This window comes from Colius striatus, chromosome 1 (genome assembly GCF_028858725.1).
Source record: "Colius striatus isolate bColStr4 chromosome 1, bColStr4.1.hap1, whole genome shotgun sequence".
Lineage (NCBI taxonomy): Eukaryota > Metazoa > Chordata > Aves > Coliiformes > Coliidae > Colius > Colius striatus.
In genome coordinates, this window is record NC_084759.1 from 160,740,914 (window position 1) to 160,765,474 (window position 24,561).

At 34.4% G+C, this 24,561-nt stretch overlaps 1 protein-coding gene across 1 annotated transcript; it reads left to right on the forward strand.

Moving 5' to 3' along the window:
* Positions 1 to 7,716, forward strand: KERA (keratocan). The gene is made up of 3 exons (XM_010203299.2): positions 1 to 45; positions 1,504 to 2,396; positions 7,544 to 7,716. Exons 2-3 carry the CDS (start codon positions 1,511 to 1,513, stop codon positions 7,714 to 7,716), a joined length of 1,059 nt encoding a protein of 352 aa, XP_010201601.1. The 5' UTR covers positions 1 to 45; positions 1,504 to 1,510.
* Positions 7,717 to 24,561: the final 16,845 nt, after the last annotated feature.

The following is a 24,561-nucleotide window of genomic DNA, read 5'->3' on the forward strand; positions in this document are numbered from 1 at the left end:
AGTCTAACAGGGACCAATAGAAAGAGAAGATCCAAGAAAGCTGAGGTAAGTCCAAACTCTGAAGCAGTGTTAAATTAGAAACAATAGCTAATAAGGTGTGTATGGTGATACATTTAGGAATACTAGCATATGCTTTAAGTTTTATATGCTGTTGATTCTTAGGAAGACAGGAAGAAAAAACAGTAGTTTGCAGCCAAAGGCTGTGAATTTACAGTGATTTTTAACTGGTTTCAGATAGCTCCAAGAACTTGACTAAAAAGGTAAATTACTTTCTATTTCTTTTTTAAAATGTTATTAAGTTTATGAATATTTACATAATGAGAAGGCGCCATTTCACTGTGTAAATTAGAGATCTTATTTTCTAGAATTATTTAATCATTTTTTGGAATGATTCCAGATAGCAGTTTCTGAAGCTGGAAGTTCTATAGTGTACTGCACTTGCTAGTGCTAATAACATTACTAAAAGACTACGTATCATGTAAAACAACCTGTCTGAACTCTTAACTTCTGGTGCGTTAACCCTAAGACAGAATTTACTTTCTATTTAAATACTAGTTTTGCCAAAACTAATCTCCTAATTTTGACCAGAAAATTCTGCTATCAATCTCCTGTCTCTGCATTGTAAAACGCTTGCTAATGTTCATCAGAACAGTATGTGAAGCACTGTTTTTGAGCTTCCTTTTGGAGTAAATCATAATGGATCATTATGTTAATTGTTCCACAGTGGAAAAGTAAACAAAGTAAATGATTGACTAGGTAAAACAGATACAGGATGCAGAGTGTGTATTATATAATTTGGTTTGGATTTATGGTTTTGTGTCTTTTAAATCAGGCATTTGTTTTGTCTATTTGCTTTAGAGAAGGAAATTCGTATCTTTGTATATGAGAGAGTGAATGAGGGGAATGTATTACTCAAACATATTCCCTCCAAGCTCTTTAAGAACATGCCCAACAAACAGCTGTTAAAACACTCTTTGATCTTTAACTATTCCGTGATGAGAAAAGATCCTGGAAAATCAGATCCAGATGCCATTATAATTTGAGAGAGAGCAAAAATAGAAAACAGGGTATGATTAATTTTAAAAGGAGGAACATGGAGTATTTATATGGTCATGGTATTGATAGCTTACTGAAGATGGTACATTATATAGTTTATAGCTCTGCACAGGGAAATTTAAACAAATTTGTTAAAGTTTATAAGAAGCACTCATTTAATGCCTGCATTTTCAGATTCTTTGCACTGACACTTGCACGAATGTCATTTAAACTAGTAGCCAATGTAGAGTCCAAGTTGAATCAGGAAATTGCTCTTCAACATATACCTCTGAATTGTTTATAACTCTTATATTATTGTTTATTTTTTAGCATGCCATAGGTAATAAAACAGAGAAGAGAATATTGCTGTTTAAAAAGGAAATATTATTTTCTATGTAATACTTTGTTGATCTAATACGCTGTTATCGAGTTCTGTTGAGAGAGCTAATTGTTTTTCTCCCCTCTAAGGCAAACAATGACTCTAAAAGTCTATACAAGCCTTTTGCTCTTATTCTTGGTCAATTCTGTGTGGACTCGAACTGTGAGACAAGTTTATGATGAGCTGGATCCTGAGCATTGGTCTCACTACACTTCTGAGTGTCCACAAGAGTGCTTTTGTCCTCCTAGTTTCCCCAATGCATTATACTGCGATAACAAAGGACTTAAAGAAATACCTGCAATCCCAGCAAGAATTTGGTATCTCTATCTTCAAAACAATCTAATTGAAACAGTTTCAGAGAAGCCTTTTGTGAATGCCACACATCTGAGATGGATAAATCTGAACAAAAACAAGATCACCAACAGCGGAATTGAGGCTGGTGTGCTGAGCAAGCTGAAAAGGCTGCTTTACTTATTCCTTGAAGATAACGAATTGGAAGAGGTACCTGCTCCATTACCAGTGGGCCTGGAACAACTAAGATTGGCTAGAAACAAAATCTCCAGAATCCCAGAAGGAGTCTTCAGCAACTTGGAGAACCTTACTATGTTAGATCTGCACCAGAACAGCTTGCTGGACAGCGCTCTTCAAAGTGACACCTTCCAAGGGCTCAACAATCTTATGCAACTGAACATAGCAAAAAATTCACTCAAGAAAATGCCTTTAAGCATTCCAGCTAACACATTGCAGCTGTTTTTGGACAACAACTCCATTGAAGTGATACCAGAAAACTACTTCAGTGCAATTCCGAAAGTGACTTTCCTCAGGCTGAATTACAATAAATTATCTGATGACGGCATTCCCCCAAATGGGTTTAATGTTTCATCTATTCTAGATTTACAGCTCTCTCACAACCTGCTCACTAAAATTCCACCGATCAATGCACAACTTGAACACCTTCACCTTGACCACAACAGAATCAAAAGTAAGTGTGTACTGTCAGTGTGGGACCCTACCAAGATGTAATTATTTTAAAATGTCTGCCTAAGTACAAAAAAAAAAAGAGGTCTTTGAATTTAAAATGGGATTAAAAAATGTACTGTAGATTATATGGAGATGAGAAAGAGGACCTCCCAGAGGACAGTTTGCAAGTAAAATCTACAATCTGACAACCAAATCCATACATGAAAGCAATATCATATGTGACAAATATCCATGTGCATACAGGAAAAACACTTTGTCAGCAGATCATGAATATGAGTGTATTGAGGAGAATTTCTGCATTCCTATTTCACTGTTTATGTGCCAGTAGTCATTTTGTGGGGACTAACTAAGCTTCTGACAGAAAGATTAAGAGTAAATAAGCAGGAAACAACAATAAAAAGTGGGTACAACAAGCTAGATGTATGACTGTTGTATTTTCTAAGTTGTCATGCACCTTAGGGACTTCAATAAAGTAATGGAATTGCTGTATGCTCAGTTCTTCTGAATATCTATCTCTCTGTCCACCTAAATTATGTAGCAGAAACTTAAGGTGAGGCATAAATGGTGGCTGCACTCAACATAACTAATTTCAAATACGACTGATTTAACATGTGGATAGTGAATATTTCAGGCTCAAATATAAATCCCATTGTTTGTTTACTGTGCACAAAATGCTGACACTTGGGTTTAGTCTTCATAAAAAAATCTTTTCACATCCTGTATAGAAGATTTGTTCTACTAAGGTTTATCACCTCAAATGTCTCTAATATTTTACAGTTTGTATAAATGAGATAAGGTTTTGTACCCAAGGAAACAAAAGCTTGTTGTCATGTTGTAGCTCCACTTCAGGCCTTGTTTATCCAGATACAGCAGGGACATGACAGTTAGAGACACTGGGTAGGGTATCTGTTCATAAAGGCCTCAGACCTTAAATCCTTTGTTTCATGCCAAAAGCCAAAATAAATACTATGATTTTCTATTTCTCACTGCACAGAAGTCTCTCCATTTCTCTTCCTGTCATGATGATTTAATTAAATAAATGATTCCTCACTCCTGTTTTGTGTCTGTAGTTCACAAATGCACTTTAAAAAGTGTCTTGGCTTCTGAATGAAACAAAGACATCTCAAAAGAAGACATATATTAATAACTTAGACTCATTCACTGCATTTTCCAAAGCAATATATGTAATCTTGTAACGAAATACCAATTTTTCACAACTGGTCAGTAAGAATTGTAATAATCAAAGTTAAAGCTTATGATATATGTTGTTATTTAACGTATTTTGCTGCTCCTTAGTTACAAAGGGAATTATTTTAATTGGTTCACTACAGGGCCTAAGCTGCAGATTTTTATCTTCTGTCACTTTAAGTAGACTCTAAGTTGACATCAATGGAATGTAACCTGTTCAGTTTAAGAAGTCTTTTGTGTCTAAGTAGAGACAGCTGCCAAATTATCTTCCTTTCCAAAAAGAAGTTCAAAAAAGGTTAAAATCATTAAAATCAATCTATACAGTATTTGCACTCTCAAGTCCTATTTTCCAGTGACACGAGTACCCATGAGCTTAAATCACAGTGGTTTTCCACAAGCCTTAAATTCCTTAACGCCTTTACCACTTTTAAAAGTTCATTACTAAGTTAAGCATAACACTATTCTTAATTAAAAAAATGTTTTTTATTAACTACATATAATAGTTAAAAACATTTCAAAAGATCATCTGACCTTAAATGAAATGCAGGTATTAAGGCACATTCTACCACATAAATAACTGTTCAAGTGGTAAGTGATAATGACATAGTCTTCATGAGACATTGCTCTAATAGATAATATCTCAAGGGGCAAAGGGTATTTAGAATCACGAACAAGGAATGTAATTCTATCAGGCAGGAGTCATAAGGTGTAGAATTGATTCTGCACTCATTGTTTTCATCTTTTTAAACCCACGAAGCCAATGATCAGTCATTAAAGATGAACAACGTAAAAGATTTGAAAGAAAAAGAACTGTAAAAGTCTGAATCTGGATTTTCTACAAAATTCCCTTGAAAGTATGCTTTGAGTGCAAGTGTACAGTATATTAATATTAATATTAATATTAATTTTCAGATACCCCTGCATGCCTGCTAATTGCTGCTTCATTTTCTTTTCATGATTCACAGTTACATTGCTGGAATTGCAAGAGCACAGACATCAAAATTTCTATGTAAATATTTTTTGCCTACTTTTTATTGTATATTATGTTCTAACATCAATTCTTTATATACAAGTCCAAGAACTTATTTTTCCAGATAGCATTTATGAAGATATGACAAAATCCTAAAAGATGGTGAAGTCAATGGTAGCCTCGTTATTGGTCTCAGTGGAACCACGCTTTTGCCTGTTATCTCTTCCCCAAGGATCTCAATGCACAGAGGAAAAAGAGTACTTGAAAGTTGGAAGCAAAAATAGCCCAAATGTAAGGTATATCTGCTAGAGCAGATATACATTAAACTTGTTCCATTACATTATAAAACACCAATGTTTACATATATATTTAAGAGACAAGAGACTCTGGAGAGATGTCAAGTGATGGAAAGGGAAATATTAGAGGAAAGAAAAAGAGGAGAAGGCATGAAACAATGATGTAGGGAGTGAACCAATGTGAGTAAGTTTAAGCAAGTGGTATTGCAGTGCTATCAAAGGAGCAATAAAAGGGAGCAAACAGTAAATTCCTCTAGAGGACACCAGAAGACTGGGATACCTCCTCTGAGCAAATATTATTCCATCCTTAAAGAGAGAAGGTCTTCTGTAAGAAGGTACAGTTTTCCAGGCTAAACCATGGTCACTGCAGTTAAATATTATGTGATGAGGATAAAGGAAGTCCAGCTATTTGAGATGTACTACAATGAGTGGAGCTAAAGATTTCAAGAATAGAACAGAAATACCCTTACACTCATGTGTCAGGACATATCTATCTTCCAGATCAAGTTTCTTTTTGAATGTTTCTAAATTATGAGTTCTACTGGAAAATAAACAATATCTTCTATTGTTCTTCAGCAGACATACAGTATTAGCCATTAATGAGAACTTCTTCTGCAATTTTCTCGACAGCAGTTCCAGAGAGTGATACGCCACAATATTGTTGACAACAGGTGGAATTCATCATAGTTGAATTAAGCACTCTAGATTTTGCATGTAGTTTAGGTTAGTCACACAGATGGCCTGCCCAGTTAATAGAAAGATAAACAATTGCAGAAACAAAATAATCACATCTTAAAGGGTTATGAATCACTTTTTTGTAAATGGTCTTCTCTCTCTAAGTTAAAGTTTGTAAATAGAGTCTAAATGGTTTGTAAGGACTTACACTATACTTACTCTCTACATAGATCAGTTTAGTTAGGGTGACTAGTACTCATGTAGATGGATTTTCCTGTCCCTCCATCTTAAACAAAATTCAGAAATATACCAATGAACAGGACTATAAAAGAAGAGGATTACAATCCTCTGGGTAGGATTTAGGCTCCTGAGAAGAGAACAATAAAACACCAAATCACATCATCAGGAAATAATTTCTGCATAGGTGGTCTGTGGTTAGATAACTGCTGCTTCACTTTAAGGTTGGAGTAATTAACCTAGTGAAAACTAGTGTAGCGGGCTAATTTGTAGGTTTGTCAATACAGAGATTTAGAACACATTTGAAGCCATTTGTCTCCTATGGACAGTAGTACTGACTTGAAAAGGCAGATATTTTCTTCTACGTAATGTTGATTCACTCATAAACCTTTAAACATTTTCATAGTAAAACCTCACTCTAAAGCTTCCTGCTTCATACCTTCATATATAAAAGTATGTTGTAGTTTGTTTCCTCCAAGGATATCAAATGCTTTACAAATATTAATCAAATTTCCTAACACAAGTAAAGATATTTTGATGTCATAGATATGACACGAGTTTTAGGCCTTGGCTGACTGGATGTATTTATCTAGTTTCCATGACAAAGATAAAGTCCATTTCTAGGATATTGCAAACATCTTGGCACTTTTGCAAAGTAGGATAAGCTTTTTTCTTTATGGGAAAAATGGTTTTATTTTCATCATAGTATTTGACCAATTTGGGGGGATTCTAATCTGAAGATGTGTACATATTATCATTCCTAAATATAAGAGGAGAAAAATTTTGGTAGAAAGCTTTTCTTATTTCTTTGCTGCTAAAAAACTGTTGAAAAATCTGTTACACACAGATCCTTCATTCAACCATTTTTTGCAGATGGTTTGGGGCCAATAAGATCCTCAAGCAGTCAGACCAACCATTAAATACTGTGGTTTGGTCAAAGGAGTTTGTCATCTTTAATTAACAAGTACCGTTTTGATGTTTTCTAGAATAAAGCCTTTTGAGGTTGAAATATGGCAGGCCTCACTATTCAACAACTAAAGACAAAACATGAAAAACATTTTAGCAAAGTGATTAGAGTAGAGATAACTTAGAGGAGACAATGTAAAGAACCAAATCTATATAAATCTTATGAAAATTGGTAATAACTTTAGTTTCAAATCTTATCTGAACTGAAACAAGCTATGTGTAGTTTTCAGATAAGGAAGAAAAGTATTCCATTGCACAAGTTAAATTCCTGCAGTTAAAACCAAATGCATTGAAGAATTTGAGAGAACAGGAAAGTACAGATGTTAAAAGTTGCAGATATTATACAAAAAGCTCCTCTGATTCCATATTGCTATAACTTTGAATGCAAAAGTGTCATTGGGGAATATTATTTGTTAAAATTAATGTGTTGTCATTGCACTAAGATGTGCAAAATCCCTTAGCATTAACCTTGTTCTGCTTTCTTTGAGGGCAGAGAACTATTTCTCAATGAATATTTACCTAGTCATTTCCTAAATTTGTTTCTTCTCTGTCCAATATGAAATTACGCATCTAGTGGCCTTAATCTGTAATTGCAGTACATTAAATTCGCGATTTGCTGGTATAGATTACATATGTTAAGATGCTTCTTTATTGCATCAAAAAAGCAGTTAATTGTTAATTCAGCATTTTCCAATTCTGATGGGAGCAAGTGTATCCCATTTAACTCGAATATTGTTTCATTTGTTTTCTAAATTAATTTTAACTTCATGAACCTTTCCCATGGAAATTATCTAACATGTTGATATACATTTTCAGGTGTCAATGGTACTCAGATATGTCCAGTCTCAATTGCCATAGCAGAAGATTATGGTATTTATGGCAACACCCCTCGCCTCCGATACCTTCGCCTGGATGGAAATGAAATTCAGCCTCCAATCCCACTAGACATCATGATATGTTTTCGACTACTTCAAGCTGTTGTCATATAAAAATACTGTGAGAGTGCTAAAATACAAGTTTTGCTGGAATTAAACTTGTTCTAACTCATAAAGCAAGAGATTACAGCTCTATTTTGACTTTTAAGTATTTTCTTTTCTTGCATTTATTTTCTACATCAGAATAGATTTTTCTTCTTTCAGAAGAGATTTTGGATGGACATGAAATATGTGCCTAACACTTTACCTAAGAATTCTTAATGCAAATATATTGAAAATCATCTGAAATCTAAAGTAAATCTTGTCTAGTCTTATAAAATGCTACAATGTCTATCCTGTGAATATCATTGCTATAGACAAATTATATTTCTTTCTTTTTGTTACATAGTTACTAACACAATGCATTTGAATACATTTGGCTAAATATAAACGTTAGAAAAATCATGAGTTGCATGACTACTAGTTATCAGAACTGCCGATCTTTAAGACTGACTAATGGTGAATAACCACTTAACATGTTAATAACTCATTAATTACTGTCATCCTTTGAAGACTGATACTTTTAAGGCATGAAGTGTATAAGGCTCAGAATCCAAAGCAATATACTGCATACATATTGTATGGAGCCATTCAGTGTGTGATTTCAGAATTATAGTACACTGATCTCACTCAAATCCAGAGATAAGGGAATACGAGATGAAATCTTGGTCTCTCAAAGTGCCAGTTTTCTGCTGTTTCATTCTTCAGTATTCCATTTCTAGTTTCAACATTCTTTCTTTCTGTAACTTTGGGATACTCATTGAATATTTGATTTATTTTAATTTCCATAGAGATAAAACCAAAACCAATAATGATTACAAATTTCACAGACTAGGTACTTCACAAAAATTGGAGTGGCTAGTTAACGTAATGGTGATAAAGGGAAAATTAAGAAATTAAGAGATAAGTCTCCTCTCAGTTGTTACTGAACTAGCCAAATATCTTTGTAGGAATTGTATCAGTTTAAGCAAATATAATGAACTCATAGCAATATTTAGTATCTGCTAACTCATATACATGGACATAATACTGGATTTTGGAGAAGTCCAGGTATTTAGAACATTCACAATTTGCTAACAAGGGACATATTAGCTGACATCTTTATTTGAAATCTGGTTGATTGAAGGTTTTTTCCTACTTTTATAAAATAATATTGTGATTTTAACTTGAATATTAGAATCAACCTATTCACTGTGAGATTTTGTCTTGTTTTATTTCTGATAGCCAACACAACAGACTATCCATCAATATTATTATTTTAGTCTTATACTTGTAGATAGAAGCAATTAGTTGTTTCATAGCATTTGTTTCTAACATTTTAAGACTGACTTCAGTAACAAGCCTTTAAATTCTATGCATGTGGAATAACTTTTTCTTTGAAGATGAAGCATTTTCAAAAAGATTGAGAACTGCAATTTCTAGTGCACTTGTAGAAATAACTCAATATAGAAACACAGGATAGAAATAACCCATTCAGAAATCCTATCACAAAAACCATTTCTATTTACAGTTCTTTTCAAGTGATTGCTGAGAAACTCCTGCCCTTCCAGCAAAATGTTTTCGGTACTTCTGTGTTCTCCTTATATGAAAAAATATAGATTTAAAAATTCTTTGCAATATGTATGCATGATTATTTATGTTCTTAATAACAGCATAGTAATTTATTTTTTGAGAAAAAAGTGACAATGCTACTAATTAAATTAGAACCAGAGTTATATGTTTGTATTGAAAATTAATTTCTACTTTAAACAAAGAAAAAATATACAGACTCCAAAATGAGTATTCAAAGGCATGTATGCATATTATAATTTTTTACAGTTCTAATTGATTGTACACCAAAGCATCTTAAAGTTATAGCCAAAACTTAGATGCATTTTAGACACTATATACATTTTAACCAGAGAAGACTAATCCTTCCCCAAAGAGATATCAAGCTTACATATGAGAAGGGATGCTATGTAAAATCATACAAGGCATCTGGAGTATCAAAGTACCCAGTGTTCTTGATAGAGACATTATGTGATGAAATCAGGGACACAATCTGATGAAATAATTTTTTAACAGTTCTCCAGCAGCAGATCTAATTTTAGTCCACTTTTTCCAGTTCATTGTGGAAAGTCTTAAAAATTAGTTCTTTAATGGTCAGTATTATCTTATGGAACAATCTTTGGACACATGCAGTATAATGTTCAATACTTATCTCTGTCAAATCTTGAGTGACTAATTCCTTTTGTTGAGCTGAAGAGTTGCTGCTTCCAAGTGCTCTGTGTTCCACATCTTTGGTGTAACCTGCTGATTCTGCATCTGGGAACTGTTTAACAAAGAGAAAATCCTAAGTATCCTCATTTATATTATTCTTTTTCTATCTTGATTCCCTCTCCCAGAATCAGTAGTATAAATTAGAATTAAAAATAGTTATGTTACTGCAGTGACTTTCATAAGATAAATCAGTCCTCACTGGGGTTTGAACTGCTTTACTGCATATGTGTCTAGTCTATTTGCAATGGTCTTAATGTTCTTAAACATTCCAAAAAAGTTGGTGAAATTTCCCTCAGATTGCAACAGCAGACTTAAATTTCATTATTGTGCAGAACTGAACAATGTAGGCCTTCAGCCACACATCATTTAATCCATTCATTATGCCAAAAGACTATAAAGGAAAATGTAAAACACAGTGTCCTTTTCCTCTGAAGAGGGTCCTTAAAACAACGTAAAAAGTACCACTGTCTGAAAGTCTGATGTTAATTCTTCCTAATCTAAGACTCCTCACTGATATTTCCTGGTTCAGAAAAAATGCAATCTCTTTCACCATAAGGAGAGAGGAGCAGACCTCTCAGCTGTCCTTTCTGAACCCACAGCACCCTTCATAAAGCCAACATTTTTCTCACTTAATTGTCAGAGCACATAGCAAACAGTTGTGAATGGAACATCATGTAATAAAAGAAAGACATTTACAAGTATGAGAAGCTGAGAACAAAGCAAATAACCTTAGGCAAGCTGCAGTTTGCGGTCAATCGCTAACCAAACCACAAACACCTATGGCTTTGCCAGAAATGTGCATTATACACGAGTTAAGTTTAAAATTATGGTTAACATAGATATGCTATCACCTCAACCCAGGCTGTAGACAGCTGCTCTGTAAAGAAAAACATTAAAGAAAATGAAAGGCTCAAGAACTCTGAAATACCCAGACATTTCTGACATATCTGCCAGTGTAAGTGGAGACTGGATGCCGGGTCTATCCAAAAACTGTGTTTTTTATAATGCATTTGGCTCTGCTGGAAGAAAGTCCTTTACAGATGCTACCAGTATAGTTAAAAATTCAGCCATATGAACAAATCTCCCCATTCCATACTCTTGTCTGGAATTTTCTCTTTCATTCTCAATATTCCATTTTTTTTCCAAAAATTTTAATGAAAAACACCACCACAACAATTCTCTGCAGAGACAATGGTAACCACAGCAGCTTGTATGACACTTGAAGAAACACAAACACTAAGAGGTAAAATTTTGGAAGATAACAAGAAAGTCAATTTGCATGCTTATAATTACCAACTACCATGCAACGCCCATGTCACTGAAGGAATTTCCATTCACTGCATGCAAGTGATTTCGAAATTTGCCAAAAATACTTGCTGTCATTTTTCCAGTGTAAGAAAACTTTATTGATATTATATTGCAGATAGTTTAATTATATATCTGGAATTAGATTACTGTTTACACTTAAACTTCTGTGTTGATTGTTGAACAGCTAATATGCCATTTCTACTGTGTGTGTCAGAGAAGCTTTGGCATTGTTGTCATCAAGTAAACATCTTCCCCTTGACTGAAAGTCTCCTCCATAATTGCATTTATTTTTCCCCAGAATTTCTTATCCATTTAAACATAAAAGGTAGCTCTACAAGGCATCACACTCTCTGTGTAATGATACTCAGGAGTAGCATTAACCACCTTAGGTCAAGCGTATGAAGCAATATGCATCATTTGCATCATGTTCTGCCTTAGCTAATTTACTTTCTACCTCATTAGTAGCAGTAATACTGCTTCTCAGTCCTGTGCTTGCTCTGTCAGTGCTAGTTCAAAGTAATCTATACTGTAAGGAATTTGAACCTTTCCCAATGCAGCAGTTTCTTACATCCCTTGCACTGTTGCCAACAGCATGGGTATTACTGTTTTCATCTTGTTTCCTTTAACATGTGCATTTGACCAACAAATCTGCCTATCAGCTTGCTATAGTTTTATTTCTTCAGTGTTTTTTAGCTTAAGAATGTTTGTGCATGCTGTCTCCTGTTCAGCTGCAACTGAGTTTCTCTAGGGGAAGCACTGTCTCGACTACTGCAGACGTACTGTCGCAGAACAGCGTGCCCCATGGCCCACAGCACTCACACGTCCTCTTACGCATGTGTGTGAACCCAGGCTGATGCTGTCATGTAAGTGGAAATTTCTTCTCCAAGGCTTCCCCTCCCTGCCCCCAGTCTTTTTTTTCCTTTTTTGTCTTTTTTTTTTGTAGGAAAATTACAGAAGAAACTGGAATCACATCTTCCATAAACAAAATCTGTTCCTAATTATGGGCTGGGCAATGAAAGTTACACATGAAATCAGCAGCTCTTAGTGAAACTAGGCTTTCTCCATAAATTGTTTGCTCATTAAGATGCTCTATAACGGTTTTTAGGAATTATTGGAAAATTCAGAAAAAAAAAAATGCAAGTAGTTGCAGACACAGGAAAGAAAAAAATGTAAACAATGTTCACACTTCTCCTTTGATAATCCTGTTGCTAAAACATCCACGTAGCATGGTATGCCCTTCTCCAGGTAATGGGACCATCAAATTTGTCTAAAAAACACTCCTGCAGCTCGGAAGCCTATTTCAAGGAGAATAATCTTGTGATGCTTGGCTTTGTTTCAGGACCTGAAATTATCACTGGTGAGGACAGCCTTCATGATGTTACAGAATCTAGGTTGAAATCCTTGCCTGAGTGGAGTGTAGATTTTCTGTGAGTGGGCTGTTTTAAGCATGAGGCTAGAAATTCACACTACTTTGTGAATCTCTTATTTTAAGGATTGGAACTGTTTCAAATGTAAAAGACTGATAATAACCCATCTCAACAGTACTTAACAGGAAGGAATTGCATCAAAAATGTCTTCTCTGAGAAAGGTGTTGGGCACAGACCCTCAAATTGTCTGTCTCTGAATTGCTGGTCAAAAGGGGAAATGAAAGTTGCTGGTGAATATTTTTTTTTTATGAATGTCATGATGTTTTGGATCTTTTAAAAAGCTAGTCATGTAGGTGTTTGTTTTTGTTTGATATAAGTTCTTAACAGTCAATTTAAAATGCAACATATAAACATGGTGTGAGGTTTATTTTCCATTTCAATAAGAAAAGAAGATGAAAATATTTAATTCCTAGTGAAACAAATGTAAATATTTTCATATTGGTCTGACCATCAAAGATATAAACAAACAGAAAAGCCAATTTTCTGTTCTTGAGACAAGATTTCCATGCTTTCCTTTTTTCCTCTGTTGTTCTTTTTTTATATTTACATCCTGTCTGGGATCATGCAACAGACTTATCCGATATTGAAGAACATTGGAAATTGTTTCAGCTGCAATAATATGCATGCTTCTTATTCTTCTCAAAGCATTAATAAGACTTGTGTCTGTATATTCCTACTTTTGCAAGCTCTGTTTACAACCCCCCCTTTTTTTATGCTGTTTCAACTGCAGTTGTTGTCAATGTTTGTTTGATGCCTATACACAAAATACATCACTCCCAGGGATTCAAAGCTTTCTGTGGTGCATATTTTCCTAATATTTAGATATCCACTACCCGCCTCCTGAAGTTCTCATGCGGGCTTACTCTTAGTGGTTTAACATTATCTCAATGTTGGAATTTTTTGCAAAGTTGGTGCTGTGAAAGACAGATCAGGATCAATCCCGTTAGTGTTAGGTTGTTTCTAGCGCGGGGTATCTGGGCTGATAGAGGAATGACAACCTGTGAGCTGTGTGTCTGAAGAGCTGAAGAAGGTGACCAGCAGCTCAGGCTTATGAGGAGGTTAAATTGGGTGGTAGATATCAAGGCAAGAAGGGGATTCAAGGATTAAATAACATCTCCTGTACCACAAACATGTAGTGCAGGAAATCATCCAGCATGAGACAGATGGAGATGAGATGCAATTTGTGCAAACTGTCAGATTTACAAGTCCCTGCAAATACTTACATAGGTGAGAAACATAGAAAGAGGTAAAAATTAGCTGTGTCTGTCTGAGGATCAACAACGACGAAAAAAAAGTTTTGCAAATTTGTTTAAAGTTTGGAAGATCCTAATATGAATTGATGTCTGCACACCTACCTGATGCATTCTGCTTGGGATATTAGACCCCAAACAGAATTCTATGAAATTTAGGAAAAGCACTTAAATCCTTGCTGTATCAGCCATGGCTTCTGTCAGTTTATAAGAGGGGGTTCTTCTTAACTAACTTTTTTATTTTAAGCATTCATAGAATTTATAACTCAACTCATTGGTGTAGCTGGGAGAGAGATCATTGGAAATTCGTGTGTGAAACTTGGGCAGTTCACTACTAAGGCATAAAACCAGAGGGACTTCAAAGAGCAGAAATTATGGAAAGCTGTGAATGCAGAAATGGATTTTTTTTTCTAAAAAAATGTCTCTCTTTACCACATTGACTGACAACATTTACAGAATTTTCTGATAATGTGTAATGATTTGTTCCTTCTTCTCCAAGGTAAACAGTAGTCTATTGGCAGGGATGGGTTTGTGACCTTTTTTCCCATAATGACCATTGTGATTAGATCTAAATAGTCATTGGTCAGCTCTGGTAATCTCCAAAAACTGTTTAAACACACCAGTTCAGGCACAGTCCAGCAGTTATAAATGCGGTTGAAAGCTTATGTAAACATATCCTTTGTTTAAAAATAATAATTAAAAAAAACCCAGCTCCTTTGAAATCTGTGTATGTTTTCAGGGAGAATGTGTCAAATTCTCCTACAGTTTTCAATATTTTTTTTCATCGTTTCAGAAATCATTTCCATAACACTTTAGATAAATTCATGTACTTTATTTAAAAGAAAATAAACATTGAACAAGCCTATCTTATTGTTAGCAGACAATTTGAAATGCTTTAGATAAATCTTTTCACATTAAAGTGCTAAAAGACACAATGGGTATTGAATATTTGCATCCCATTGAAGTGAAAACATTTCACATTTCTCAATTGTCTCTACTCTCTGTGTGTGTAGGAATACATTTTTAGTTTTGCCTGGAGAACTAGAAATCATCTGAGCTGTTGACTGTAGTCTACTTGTGTGTTGAGAATGTAAATTCCTATTCTCTCAAGAGAGTAAACCTTCAGACCAAAGCCTCCTAACTTGACTAAAAATGAGTTGGACATGCTGAAGCTCTGTGCTTTCTACATCAGAAAAAAAAAAAAGAAGATGAAAGCACTGAAAATTGGCTGGCTTATACAGTCCTTCACTAAGATTAGGTGGTGTCAGTTGTGGAATTGTGTGCAAATAAAACCAATGTGGAAAAGGAAGTGATATGATAAAGTCAGATCCTACAAGCAAAAGGGAAATCAGTTCAGTAGATTAGAGTCAAAGTGCCTGTGGATGGTATTCCTTACTTAGAAAGGTGTATTAGTGTTGTCACATTGGTAGTCTTTTCCACTCTAAAAACAAATGTCTTTTTCAGTATTATAGTTGTGGAAATACTGCGGGGTAACAAACAACTCTTAGAGATCTCAAAAAAATCTGTGCAGGAGCTTCAGTTGTAGTTGGTATCAATTTTATGCAGTGCTCCCAGATACATGAAAGGCTTTTGTTCCAGTTTCAATACCTGGCCAAGTAACAAAACAACTGTATTTTCATGTATCATGTCACTAATATAATAAAAATTTTATAAGGAAGGAGACAAGGTCAAATAGTAGAAGAGATGTGAAAAAGATTAAGGAGGGGAAAGAAAGAAGGGAAAAAAAAAGGAAGAGGAAAAATGAAAGAAGGAAAATAAGACTAATTTGGAAAAAAGAAAGCTTAAGAGGTGCCTTTTTGGGCAACCCTTTGTATGAGAGTAGAAGGAGGGGGAAGGAGACACAAAAAGTTCAGATACTTTTTGGGAAGAAAACTGAGAGCCTGAAAGCTTGGAAAATACTGGTCTGTAATGTTGCAGTGTTGTCTTTCCTAAAATCTAAGGCTTATAACCCTCAGACTACTCTAGCATTACTTCTTTTGGGAACTGGCAGGACAGCAACAGCTAATGCTAAATGTTTAATATTTGTAATGCTGTCTAAAGTGCTGTGATTAATACATAATCCAACATTTGGACCCTGTCCAAATGCAAAGAATCCGTGCCAATGTGAAAATAAAACCCATGAGGACTCAAAACACTCATTACTATATTCTGCGTACTGTTTCATGCCTATGTGGAGTTGCCTTTTAGAGTGAATTTCAGAAGGAATATGGTAATATGCCATGAGTTTTGTTAAGGTTTTGTTTGAAACCACATGAAGAGGCGTCAACTCTGGCAAATCAGCTCTGCAGTGTTCTTGAGCTTAACCTTCATCCTCTAAACCATATGCTTCTCCATGTGCTTAGTTTCATCAGCTAATGTTTCAAACACCAGCTAACACAAGATCCATATCCTTCTAATTTTCAGTGACACACTAACCTTGTTGGATTTTTACAGAAGTGCTATGGTCTCTTAAATACTTTCAGGTATTTAATCATGCTTCAGATATACTACAAGCTCAAAAGCAAAGTTCTTCTTGCTAGCCTCCACTTAACACCAAACAATGAAAAAATCCTCATTTTTTCAAGAAATTTCAGGAAAAAATAATGTGTTCATTCTAGAGGAGACAAATCAACAGTGAATGGTTACAGAAACAATGTTTAAAGAGGTTCTAACTGCAATCCTGACACTGATTAATCATAAATTGACATTACTACTCTTGTCAATGGGATGTCTTTGTAAATTCATCTTATTCATGACCGATAGAATCCTGGACACTTAATCCTTATTAATATGGACTGAATTAAAATTTAAATTAATATTGCAGAATATCAGAAGTCCAACTCATAGTAATTATTTTCACTGGAGAACAGATCTCTTTCCAGACAAACATTTTTAATTTTTTTTTTATTTTTAATGGCTGATGAACATCTGATCACACATGAATTTGGTTTCTAGTGATTTGCTTGTTGCATGGTTTGATTTGGTTACTTTAGTCCCAATGGATTCCAGTGAACAGTGAAAACAGCAGCACTGTTTTGAAACAGCCATGACAGCAACAGCAACAAAATTCAGCTGTTCTCTCACCCTGGACAAAGTCAGTGAAGCAGTCATTCCCAGACAGTGAGAGTGACCTTACAGGCTCCTATTCAAAAATTAAGGGAGAAGAAAGGGGTAGAGGAAAACTGAACTTCCTTAAGTCTTTTTTCTAATTTAGTAATTATCCAGAACAGTGTAAAAGGAGACTAACGTTGAAGGCTGAATTTGAAGGGCAAACAGGAGGCAAAGCTGAGAAGTAAGGACTCAGTAGCTCTCATATCAAACCCTTCTACCCAACCCTCCTACCCACAGTATTGCTTTTTGGATCAGCTTTAACACAACAGCATTTTTATTTCAACACATAATCTAGTTAAGGAAAAAAAATGTTGTTCTGGATTATGCATTCCCTCTCCACATTTACACATCGTCTTGCCAGAATCCCACAGTGGTAAGGTTGTTTATGTCACTAGCACATGATTGAGTGATATGTATACTCATTTGATGATGTTGTTTTCCAATTAAACATACGTGTAGCACACAAAAGAAACATACTGCATACACATAAGACACAGGGTACAGGAATAAGCACAAGAGTGAATAAAAGATATAAAATTAAGACTTTTGTAAAACTGGTTTTAGTTAGAGAAAAATTAAGCTTTTAACCAATGCTTCAAGCTATTCCAGAAATAATCCAAGGGAAATGAAATGAGAATGAGTTACATGAATGTTTCTGGGTTTGAAATAGTAACAGCTGTGTCTAAAGAACCTAGGCAAGGTGATTTGTTATTGAAATATGTCTGTTTTAAAGAGTATTTTCAATTCAAGCACACATCTCTGTCCATTAAAACAAAGAAAAACATCCATGGCTAAGCACACAGGACAAACACCAAATGATCTTCACTAAACAGTCTCATAATTGAATACCATGTAATTAGTGCAAGAATTGAACACCAAAGAGATATTGTGATTCCAAGAAACGTACCCTTAAGGATTGGTGAAAAAGAATAGATATTCTAGGACGTGTGCCCATTTATCCCATTCTGTTACACATTAAAGAAATTATATTAAATCAACTGAATATCTGGAAAGAATTAAATCCTCTCTCATTGGCAAGTCTAAAGGAAAAATTCAGAAGAAAGTACAGTTTTATATAATAAAAGTTCTCATTTTTCATGGAGTAAAAGGAAAAAAATAACTGCCAAAGGGAAAGGTTTTTTTGCTTTGGTGGTTATTCTCAGACAATATATTATGGAGCTCTCCTCTACTCCCTTTGATTATCTTTATTCAATGATCTAAAATTGCAGACATAGTACACAAAGTTATTTAAATGAAGTCATTTCAAACTCTATCACTGAAAGTCCTACAAAACTTTTCTTTCCAACAGCTGATACAATGACAATCATTGGCACTACACAGCAGCAACCAAAACAGACAGATCTCCTCAGCAGGATTCTTTTTAATGATAGAATGCCTGGCTTTTTTACTGCCATCGAGTTCTGTTTAAAGTAGCATGTGGGCCAAAATCTGCCTTTGTTAATGATGCTATAGAGGTGTAAATGAAAGCAAGGGTTTTCTGCAGCAAACTAAGCTCACCATGGGCTCCAAATGACTTACCTCAGAAATGGTTTTAGTACACTAATGGAGTTTTACAAGTTATGCTGCAATTGTTCTGCAATTTATAGTTTTGGCATATCATGTTTGTTTATTAGCTATTATTAATACATAATAAAATGTTCAGGGCTCAAGTTTCATTTCTTCTGCACTGTGACATGAAAATCTGATGATTTTCAATAACTGAAACAGTGGCCCTCACTTTACTAAGCAGAAGACATAATCTATGAATAGTAGAGATAACAAATGAGATGCACATTTACATGTCTGCATAAGAGAAATAAACTGGAATTTCTATTTTTCTTCCAGAAAATCATGATGTGAGCAACTAGTGGTCCAGCATCTTATTTAGCAACAACATCTGTTCTTGAGTGTCCTTTTACATCTCAGGCTCTTACATTCTTCAGTAGGTCTTAGTCCTTCTCTCTCTTCTATGACCTGCTTGATCCTGATTGCTCATTTTCCTTAGACAGTCAATTTATTCACACTACTTGATCTTTAACCTTTGTGGAGAAAAAGATTCCTCAATCTCTAGCCGAAGGCTATAATAAAGAAATTAGAATTTAGAATGGAAAACATGGAGTTTACATTTTTTTATTCTGTAATACCTCATGATGATATCTATGTGTCTTCCTTACTGCTATGAATTTCTCAACCACTCTTCTTTCAGATCTCTCCTTCTTCCTGCTGTCATCTGGATTTTGTCACTACATGCTATACTGTTTCTTATGCCTGAGTTATTACTCGTATGCACGGCTACTGTCAGTATTTTTATAAAGCTCAGTAATTAGAATCTCTTATGTCTGGTCATTGGTATAGTAATCCTTTTTTTTTTTCCTTTTCCTTCCTCATATGTGATCATTCAGATATGAAATGCATTAAAAATTAAACAATTTAAATGATTTTCCTTGCCTAACATGTTGACAACATTAGACTGTAATTGAACATTTCCATATATTTCCTTTCCACATCTGATGAAATTCAAGCTTCCAATCTTGGTGTAGGACTTGCTCATTTGAAGCAGAATTCCGTTACTTGCTATCATATAGTTCAATTCATATCTTTCTGTGACTTTACACTAAAACTACTAAAGGTTTCTCACCATCACTGAATGTTTTTTCCAGTTTATTTCTCTTATAGCTAGAAAATTTTTAATATCCCACCTGAGTTTATGCATGGCTGATGCAGGCATTTTTGCCATGGTGCCAGCAGATTTTTATATTTTTTCTGGGTACTCACAGTGGCTCCACTGTAATCAGCAAAATCAGCAAAATAACTGTGGGCACCTTGGCAAACAGCACTATAATCACCACATTGCTCATCAAAGGACAGAAACAGGAAGAAAGCACCATTTATACAATGAAATTTAACACTGTTTCCCTTGTGCTTGGAAGGAGAATTTTCCTCTGAACCAGAGGTAGAGTAATTCCCTCAGTCTAAAGCTAGATGAAACTGGATTAATCTGCATTTCCCTATTTCAGGAAACTTTCACAAGCTGAAACGTCTCCATTAATGATTCCCTCATATTTTCATCAGTACAACTTTATGTGAAAACATGATGTTGAATATTGAAATAGCACCGAGTCACAATACATCTGCAGTTACTTTGAAGCCTAAAACATTCCTTTTCCATTCCATCTCTTTTACAGTCCTTTTGTATTTTACCAACATCTGCATTTATCTGATGCCTAAGTTTTAGTTTGTCTCTTCAGGATGATACTCAGTACTGAAATTTCACACAATTTTACCTGTATCTTAGCTATATTGACTGCGCTAGATAAAAGGTCTTTTATCAGATAATTCTGATGCTGTTTTTGTTAATGGCAACAGAGAGATGACAAGGCTCATGGAACAGAGACTACATGGTAACTCATTGCAGATGGTGAGCTGAGCTAATGCTGATCGCAATTTAATTTTAAGCAGTGAGAGTCAATGACACATTGTGCAGGCAATGAAGAAAAACAAACAAACCCACTTAAAAGACAATCTTGCTATTTAGATGTTTTAAGGTTATTTGATTACACTATCTTGAGGTTCTGTGAAGCTACCTGGATCTGTACGTGAGTCAGTGTGTATGTGCATAAGCTAGAAAAATACTTTGGAAAACACCACATACATTTCAAATAGAAACTGAAATAAATATTTTAACTCTTCAGTTCAACCAAAGCTCAAGTTACTTGCATGCATCTGTGAAGCAGGATAATCCTTCCTCTGTCACATGAACTAATGTGTGAAAGTTGTCTTGCTAGGAGGAGCAGTAAGGTAAGATACTAACACTGGTGTACATCCTCACTTCCCCTCTTCCCACTCTCTAGGGCCATGAGTCATCCCATGGGTCACAGTGCTGAAGCTGCTCAGCTCCTCTACAGCTTGTTTTAGTTTGAGGGATTTTTTTTTAATAGTTAACTTTTTAAAGTCATAAATAACTAGTTAACATAAAACAAAACTTCCTGTATAATGGAAACTATTATGAAAAAAATACCCAAAAACTTTTTCTAAAAAAAATCCAACAATTTACTCTATGTAAACATATGCAATTTCAAAAATTCACTTCCATGTCATTAAAGGGAAGAAAAAGAATTGTAGACACTCAATTGGACTGGCAACAGCAATCCTGTTGAAGTTCAGCTCAGCTCTGGATATAGTAACAGATTTATTTTGCTACAGTCATTTTCTATTATTCCTGTATCTCTATTTTATAGGATATTTACTTCAACCACATTAATTAGATAAAAAAGCTGCTTTGCAGACCTGTATGTTTTAAAAACTCAAAATGCAGTTACAATTTTTTATAAAATGCTACAAAATACATATGTTTTCTTCTTGTCTTTTGCAATGAAATAAACCCAATTTTGATTGAAAAAAGACTTCTAAGATGAACCCCCTTTTTTTTTTTTTTTAATATCTGTAAAAACAGTTAAGGAGGAAAAAAGGAGTTATTTTACTATTTGTATCCCAGCTTTATTACAGTATTTCTCTAGTTTTGGTTGTTTTGTTGTTTTTTTTTTCTTTCAGGGAAAGACACTCTATATTCAATCTTTGCTTCTGTTAAGATATTAAGGGAAAGAATATTTTTCCCAAATATCAGACCAGAGAAAAGAAGGTTAATTTCAGCAGACCTTCCCTTGAGATTAATGCCTTCAGAGTCACTCTACTTGGCTACTATTAGAAATCAAAGCAAGACAATGTATAAATGCGATTGAAGGATGCAGCTAATATTATGATAACACGAAGGCCAATTGCATTTCTGAGACACTAATGTCAGAGTAAATAGTAATAATGGCAGATTTATATCCTGCACTAATAATTCCCATATTATGTTCTGCAGATTGGTGTAATTGGAACTTCTTTGGATCACTGTAGGTGAGAATTACTTGCTAGTGACTTTTACTGACATTGTAAAAATTAGGATACTACAAGTAATTAATATTCATGCAATTTGAAATAAATTCAATGAAAGCAGTGATCATCTTTATGTTACAACTGTAGGATTACATGAAGGTATTCAAAGGTAAACAGTTGTGCTATCTTCTTTACAAGCATTTTTTAACATTTTAGAAGTTTATAAGGAAGGTATAAAATACTTCAACATATGCTGTACAAAATGTAAACAATGTATTTTTTCTATTGTAGTACCCTTTTTTCTATTGAAGCTAGCAACAGGACAAGGAGTAATGGGATGAAACTGGAACACAAGAAGTTCCACTTAAATATAAGAAAAAACTATTTTACTGTGAGGGTGACAGAGCACTGCCCAGGAAGGCTGTGGACTCTCCCTCCTTGGAGGTCTTCAAGACCTGCCTGGACATGTTCCTATGCAAATCTGATCTGCTTCTGCAGGGGGGTTGGACTAGATGATCTCTAAAGGTCCCTTCTAACCGCTACCATTCTATGATTCTATGAATGTATACAATTTAATACTCAAATGTCACAGGAAACTGGGTAAAATTTATTGCCTAATGAGGAAAAATCCTTTAATTCATGATCTCAATTTCAAATTTATTCAGGATATTGAAGACTTTATGACCCTTATTATACTACATAGAGTATTTTACAGCCTCTTTTCACGAAGCCAGTATAACCGTCTTCACCATTTCTTTTGACTAAACGAATATATCAACATACAAGACACAAGGACTGTGTACTAGTGAATTTCAAATCCTTGTCTTACTGAACCTTGTTTCTAGTTTATTTTTCCATCCCAAGATAAACATTATACATGTTTTAGTGATAACTATGATAACACAGCTCTGAACTGTACTTGTTTAGCTAAGCAAAAACGCTCTGAAGTTTTCCATCTCTAAGGCCAGGAACTGCATTTTCCTGAAAGCATCTAACATCACCAGTCCACAGACTGGGCTGAAACAGAAGACAATAACTCTGGATGTTAATAAAAACCATAAAGAGCTATTATGGCTTCTCCAGTAAAATTTTCAGGAAGTATATTTCTCCATCTCTCCTGACTTTCAGATAAAACAAGGAAAAATGTTATCCTAATCACTAACCTCAAATTAGATTATATTTAGTATTATCTGCCGGTTGTGTCCAAATCAAAATTACTAAAAAAAATATATTATATTGAGACTTTTGAATCAAACAAAAAGAAATGTAAGGAATATAATTTATTATAAAGGCTATTTATTATAAAGGTCTAGGCATGTTCCTATGTGACCTGATGTAGGTGAACCTGCTTCTGCAGGGGAGTTTGGACTAGATGATCTCTAAAGGTCCCTTCCAATCCCTATCATTCTATGATTCTATGATTCTATTTCAGAGCTGTTGTAGAAGAGTTTGAATAGTCAGAGTTTCCTGATTTTTTAACTGCAAAGGCAACTATATGGTTTATTAATATGTAATATATAGTAATAATCTGACAGGCTTTTAATCTGCTTGAAAATTTATAACAAAGAGCATTTTATGATAAATTTGGCTAATGGGCTGATTACCCGAACAAATGTTAAAGAGGTAAAAATAGAAATATATTTAAGGAAGATTTTTGAATTTTACAGGACAATCATGATAGCAAGCCTGGTTAAAGATAATCAAAATTATTAGCTTCTGGATCGTGCTTATAGTTTGTGATAAAGTTTAATTAAATTTCAGAAGCAAATATGTGTTCTAAATCATTCTTTCCAAAAGAAAAGTGGGAGACATCCATTCTTGTTACAACTATGGATTTGCTGTTTGATTTTACTTTAAATGTGCATGGTCCCTGTTAAAGATAATGCTTTATTCTTATCTAAGAAATTCCAAGTATACTGAATGCAATGATGAATCAGAGTCTAGACAGATACTGGCTTTACATATACAAGACAACAATATTCTGGGTGTTCATTTAGAAAAGCATCAGAGTTTAGTAGACCAGATTGCATAAAAATATTCTGAGATTTTACTGTTAATAATCAGTATTAAGCTGATTCAGCATACATTTGAAAAAATTTAAATAAGTTATGTTTATTTTGTGGATTTTTTAAATTTTTTTAAAAGAAGCTGGAGAAGCAGTACAAAAGAAAAATAAACTAATAATAAATTGCATGAAAAAAGTATTATACTACGAGACATTTCATTCTGCCTACATCAACCATGGAAGTAAGATGTGACAGTAAAAGTATCTAAAAGAAAAGAATAGCAGTATGTAAGAGTATGTGAATTAAAAGGGAATTCACCACTGAGAACCAAAAATCAGACAAAGTGAGGTGAGAAATAAGACACTGGATTTGATCCATACATAATGAGGTTTTAGTTCTTTCTGTGACTCATTAAAAACCCTTTTCTTACTTGCATTCACTGTTTATGGAGAAATAATTAAACCTAAACAAGACTTTACTAGTAAAAACAATTGTAGCTACCTCACATATTCTGTTTAACTCTCTTTTTGTCCTGTTTATGGTGATTTGCACAAGGGATGGAATAGTTGGAGCACTCTAAATCCTTCTTTTGTACTTTGTTTAACTTTGATGAGCAAAATG